This window comes from Neophocaena asiaeorientalis, unplaced genomic scaffold, assembly GCF_003031525.2.
Source record: "Neophocaena asiaeorientalis asiaeorientalis breed wild unplaced genomic scaffold, Neophocaena_asiaeorientalis_V1.1 scaffold134, whole genome shotgun sequence".
NCBI lineage: Eukaryota > Metazoa > Chordata > Mammalia > Artiodactyla > Phocoenidae > Neophocaena > Neophocaena asiaeorientalis.
The window spans coordinates 24,204,732-24,210,639 of record NW_020185339.1 but is presented as its reverse complement, the minus strand read 5'-3'; the positions used below and the strand labels follow the sequence as shown (position 1 = coordinate 24,210,639).

Here is a 5,908-nt window from a genome sequence, read left to right as displayed (position 1 = left end):
TTTTTTTTTGGTGGTACGTGGGCCTCCCACTGTTGTGGCCTCCCCTGTTGCGGAGCACAGGCTCCGGACGCGCAGCCTCAGCGGCCATGGCTCACGGGCCCAGCTGCTCCGCGGCATGTGGGACCTTCCCGGACCGGCGCACGAACCTGTGTCCCCTGCATCAGCAGGCGGACTCTCAACCACTGCACCACCAGGGAAGCCCTTTTTGTGTGTGTGTGTGTGGGGGGCAATGAGGTATTTCTAATTCATGGCAACTTGGAAATTTGAGTAATGCCAAGGACTTCCCTGGTGGTGCAGTGGTTAAGAATCTGCCTGCCAATGTAGGGGACACGGGTTCGAGTCCTGGCTCGGGAAGATCCCACATGCCATGGAGAAACTAAGTCCGTGTGCCACAACTACTGAACCCACATACCACAACTATTGAAGCCTGTGTGCCTAAAGCCCATGCTCTAGAGAAGCCACTGCAATGAGAAGCCTGCACTCAGCAAGGAAGAGCAGCCCCTGAGAGCCACAACTAGAGAAAGCCCCGCGGGCAGCAACGAAGACCCAACGCAGCCAAAAATAAATAAATTTTTAAAATAAATAAGTAAAAATAACGTCAAGTATTGGCTAGAAGGTTGGGATATAGAAATCCCACTATTAATGGTGTGACATTCCAGAGACTGTGGAGCTCAATATGCAGAAGAAATTATCACAGAACCAAAGGAGACATGTGCGTACAAGGATATTTATTGCAGCATCGCTTGTGGTAGCAGGAAGCTGGAGGCAATCATTGGAGTAGTGAACAAATAAAGGATAGGGATGCCCACAATAGAGTATCTCGCAGCAGTTAGGAGCAAAGGACTAGAAGGCCACGAGGGGCGTGGTCAGAGAAAGTTTGTTTTGTTTTATTTTTTTAAGATGGTAGATATTACAGCACACTTGTATGCTAATAGGAATGATCTAGTAGAGAGAAAAATTGATAATACAGGAGAAAGGGGATAATACAGGAAAAAGACAAGAAGAAATGGACTGACGGGGCTTCCCTGGTGGCTCAGTGGTTAAGAATCCGCCTGCCAGTGCAGGGGACAGGGGTTCGAGCTCTGGTCCCGGAAGATCCCACATGCCGCGGAGCAACTAAGTCCGTGCGCCACCACTACTGATCCCGCGCTCTAGAGCCTGCGTGCCATAACTACTGAGTCCGCGTGCCACAACTACTGAAGCCCACGTGCCTACAGCCCAAGCTCTGGAACAAGAGAAGCCACAGCAATGAGAAGCCCGCGCACTGCAACAAAGTATAGCCCCCGCTCACCACAACTAAAGAAGGCCGGGTGCAGCAACGAAGACCCAATGCAGCCAAAAATAAATAAATAAATAAATAAATTAATTAAAGAAATGGACTGAGGTGTACAACTGGAGGGTGGGGGTGAGGGTGGGGTGAGGGATGGGAATGGGAGAGTGACAGCTTAAGTAGCAGCAATGACAATTCACTGTAACGAGATGGAAGTCAGAATACATAAGTGAGGATGGAGGTAATTTGGCCAGATTGGTGTGAGATAGATAAGGATGTCTTCTTTTGATTACTTTTCACAATAAAACAAGAACCAAAGTTATCATCTAAGAGTAAGGAAAAATAAAGGGATGCTGGATAACTGCAGAGAGCGTTGGTAAATAAAGCCTCCCTTCCTTCATTTATTGAATCAGAGCAGCACCCAACAGAGATGGCCCCTTGTCAGCTTTATCCAATGTTTACCTCCCTGATGTTTAGCATAATGTATTGAAGAATGGATACCAGCAAGCACACCTGGCTATCTAGTCGGGGAGGGGAGGGTTAGGGTTGGTGATAATAGGAAGAAATACAGCTAGCTTTCAGTAATGAAGACCTCCCTGTCTTTTCTCAGTAAATACAAACGACAACCTTTAAGTAAATATGACTGCTCTACAAACAAAGAAAATAAGGAGGGTTTCCTCCTTCAGAACCAGAGCCTGAAGACTAACTAGGTCAAGGTGGATGAGTGATAAAATGAAAGTCCCCTTAAGTGCTGTTAGCTCAGTTATCACGGGAGTTTGATTCTGAGCAGGGGAAGCTCCAGTCTCAGAGTGACAGACGAAATCCTAGCAAAAAACCGGAGTCCCTTCTTCTGATCACCTGATCATCTCAGCATTGTCACCGGGTGGATGACCTTGGAGTAGTCCTACATTTCCAGTTCTGTAAACTAGAGTGAAGTCCCCTAGGTCACATAATTTTTATGTTAAGTGAAACATTCTCTAAGTTGAGGAAGCACTTGAAAACCACGTGGTATATGTATGTATATGTTAATGTTGCTATTACTATTATGACTGTTATGTAAGTGGTCAGGGCAAGATCAACGCCCAGAGGGCAAAGGTAGCCTCCAGAGAGGTAGCCTCCCCAGAGAATGGGCCCTCTAGGATGACGATCAATACAAAGCAAGTTTAAAGAATTTTAGCCAGTAATCTTTGCTTGGAGTGAGAGGTGGAATTTTTCTTAATCAAAGTTAAAATGTTCTCGAAGTCTTCAGGCTTGAAACTCCGGGGAAGATAATTAGGCTCTCTGGGCAAGATCCGGAATGCAACGCCGTGTGGGGGCCTCACTGCCGCCGGTTGGGCACCAGGGGGTGCCCGTCGGATCCACTTGGAGTCTGGCTAGGTTTGGGGCAGCCCCTCGCGGTGCACCCCACCGCCTCTGGCCAGAATCCTGGAGCTGGTGCTGGAGGTGCCCAGGGTTCATGCCTTTGGGGGACGCAGTCTCTAGTGCCCTCTCCGCGTCCCCCTCCTTCTCCTCTCCAGCGACAGCCAGGGCCCGGAAGGCCTGGGAAAGTGAGCGCCTGTGGTGGGAACGCTGGCCGCCCCGACGGCGCGGTCCGACCCCAGTGTGCAAGGGGAGGCAGCTGTTCTCCCAGGCGGCCTTGGGGGGCAGCAGAGGGGACGGCGACAGGTGCGGGAGCCCCTCCCGGAGTGGAAGTGAAAAGGCGGGCTTCGGGGTCTGTTCCCAGGCTGGAAGCCACCCCCGCCCCCCCAACCAAATCCCCGGGAGAGGCCGGGCCGGCGCCGGGTCTGGAGGAGGAAGCGGCCGGAGACACTGCAATTTCACGCGGCCTCTGGGGCTCGGGTTCCTCGGCAGGGTGCATGAGTTATGGGGTTTCGAGGCGGTTCCGGGGAAACTGAGGTGGCCTCAGCGGGCGGCAAAAACACCCTCCCCCTCAAAAACACACTCGGAGAGAAGCATTCACATTCAGACGGAAAATCCCCCAAGTGACCCAACCGGCTAGGGGAGTTGAGTGATTTGGTTAGTGGGCGAGGCCAACTTGCAGGGGGTCGGGCTTTGGAGCGCTCTCCCCACCCCCATTACCTTTCTCCTTTGGAAGCATTTGGGGGCGTTTGGAATCTTGGCCTCCCCTTACTTCAGCTCCCGGAGAAAAATTAGGGCGAGACCCGTCCAGGATCTGCGCGGCCAAGTTGCCGGGCACTGGGGCGTGGGGCGCGCTCGGGGCGGGCCGCAGAGGCTCCAGCAATCGCTACTCCAGCCTCGCGCCCGACGGGGCGCGGCCGAGATTCACCCCCTCCCCCTGCGCTCCCTTGCAGACTACACCCCTCCCCTGCCATCCCGCCCCAAACTCCGGCTCCGGCTCCGGTTGCAGTTTGCAACCTCCTCTGCCGCCGCTACCAAGTCTCCGGCGGCTCAGGTGGCTCCGCTTAGATGTCCTAGTCCAGGGCCGACCACCGGCCGGATTGGGCTGGGCTCCCCTCACTCTCCGCTGGAGTCATGAGAGCGAACGGGGCTCTGCAGGTGCTGGGCTTCCTCCTCAGCCTGGCCCGGGGCTCCGAGGTGGGCAACTCGCAGGCAGGTAAGCGGTGCGGGAGCACCGACAGGCTCGGAACCTGGGATTCCGAGCCAAATTCGCGGGGTGCCGGAGGCCAGGGGCAGGAGCTCGGGCTGTGCGAGGCTGGGGGTGCGGAGCCCCGGCGCGCTGGGGCCCCCTGGGCGAAGACCGTCAGGATCAGGTTCTCGGCATGGTCCGGGCGGGGACGGGATTCCCGAACCACTACCTTGCCCCGGCCACCTCCTCCCTGCCGTGTCGCGGACCCTCTGAGGATTTGTCTCTCCGGGTAGGGCTGATGCCGAAACAGTTCACACTTCTGAGGGGCCCTGCAGGGAGGGGAGCTGGGACCTCCATTCTGTAAACGTGAGGGGATGATTGGAGGTGGAGATCTTGGAAAGAGCGGGGCAGGGAAGGGGGGGTTCTCGGTTTGTTCCCAACCTCCTGCCCCCAGGGGCTCAAAAACCTCCAGTTTTGTTGTTTTGCCGGCAGGGTGGAGCTGTGGAAGGGGGGAGGTTGTTGTTGTCTACTGTTGGAAAACAAGAGAGGCACCTCCTCTTCCGTGAGTGGGCCTGCCCTGTGGAGAGCTGAGATTAACCCAAGGGCCAAGTCCAGGTGACAGCAGGGTGAGAGGCCCTGCAGAGGCTGACTGGCCTCTTTCTCTCAAAATAATAAAGTTAGCTGGTCCCCGACTTGACCAAACTTTTTTTGTCAAGACCCAGATCAATTCAACTAATACTTATTGAGCATCTACTATGTACAAAGCACTGAGCCAGGAGCTATAGGGTCAAGGACTTGCAGACGCTATTTCTCTCTGTCTTTTCTGTCTCCAACCTGAGGGCCAACAGGGCGCCTGTCCTGTCTTCTGAGGCCCCTGTCCTTGGCGGGGGGGGGGACGTCCTTCTTAGGCCCAGAGTCACCCCCACCCCCATTCTGTTTATTGTCTGGCTGTCTCTAGCAGTCTAGACAAGAGTCGGATTGCTCCTCTGTTCCTCCTCCCACTCCCATGCCAGCTGAGCCCACCTCTTTGGGGTGTCTCTGGGACCATGGACACCTGAGGGGTGCTGGGGTTGCTGGCACTGGAGGAACCCTGTTGATTTCCTCCCCTCCCCCCAGATCTCGGCTTGGGGTTTGGCACAGTCAGGGCCCCTTCCCCAGGGTGGGAGTGGGAGAAACACCTGTGCTTCCCTCACAGTTGCTGGGCCTAAATTTAGACCCTGGGATCTTGAGATGTGAACATTCCCAGCTGGTGGAGGGCGGGGGTCTGGGGATTGGAGTGGGAGAGACTGAGTAAAGTGACTGTATCACTGTCCCATCCAGACCCCTGGAATCTTCAGCTGGGAAACCAGGAGTCCCAGATCCTGGCCACCTTCCCTGAGGGAGACAGGAGGCAGGCATGGTTGGGTCTCTTTACCCTTTATCTGGATCCTGCAGCCTCTGGGCATCCGGCCCTGTCTCAGTCCTTCTATAGCCCCTTTGTCCTGGCTGTGATGGGGGGTGGGGGACTTTGGAGAGGAGGCCTCTGGTTAAGGAGGGGCTGGAGATTCTTGCTGTGACCCACCCCAGTGCTCTTTACCAAAGGGGGGGTCTGTGCCACTGGCCCTCCCTGTGCCCCTAATTCCTGCGTATAGCAGGGACTTTCTAATTCCCCTACCCCCCCCTCCTCCCCAAGCTGCCTGGTTCCTCCTCAGAGGTGCTGTTCATACTCTCTTCCCACCCAGCCCTTTGCTCCTATTTGTGTAATGTGGACTTTACCCTCAGGGTGGCAGGGAACTGGGATCTCGAACACTGTAGCCTCCCAAGCACGGACACAAAGTTTGCACAAACACATATGGGCAGGTGGAATGGATGGGGCCACCTGAAATACTTCCAAATAAGGAAACCCAAGGACAGAACCAGTGTAGATTTCTGGGCCAGTAGGGGAGCTGTGTACGTGTACGAGTGTGTGTGTGTGTGTGTGTGTGTGCGTGCGTGCGCGTGTGTGCGTGTGTGTGTGTGTGTGTGTGTGTGTGTGTGTGTGTGTGTGTACACGCCCACACCCCACTTCCCTGTGCAGAAATCCTGGCTCCTCCCTTCTCTGGGGAGAAGGG

General features: G+C 55.0%; 1 protein-coding gene across 2 annotated transcripts in view; it reads left to right on the top strand.

The window, feature by feature from the left end:
• Nucleotides 1-3,640: 3,640 nt before the first annotated feature.
• ERBB3 (erb-b2 receptor tyrosine kinase 3) overlaps nt 3,641-5,908 on the top strand; it is a 17,648-nt gene continuing 15,380 nt past the window's right edge. For both annotated transcript variants that reach the window (XM_024737021.1, XM_024737020.1), the window contains exon 1: nt 3,641-3,845. In XM_024737021.1, the coding sequence (XP_024592789.1) occupies nt 3,764-3,845 (82 nt within the window). In that variant the 5' untranslated portion in view covers nt 3,641-3,763. The remainder of the gene's footprint in view (nt 3,846-5,908) is intronic.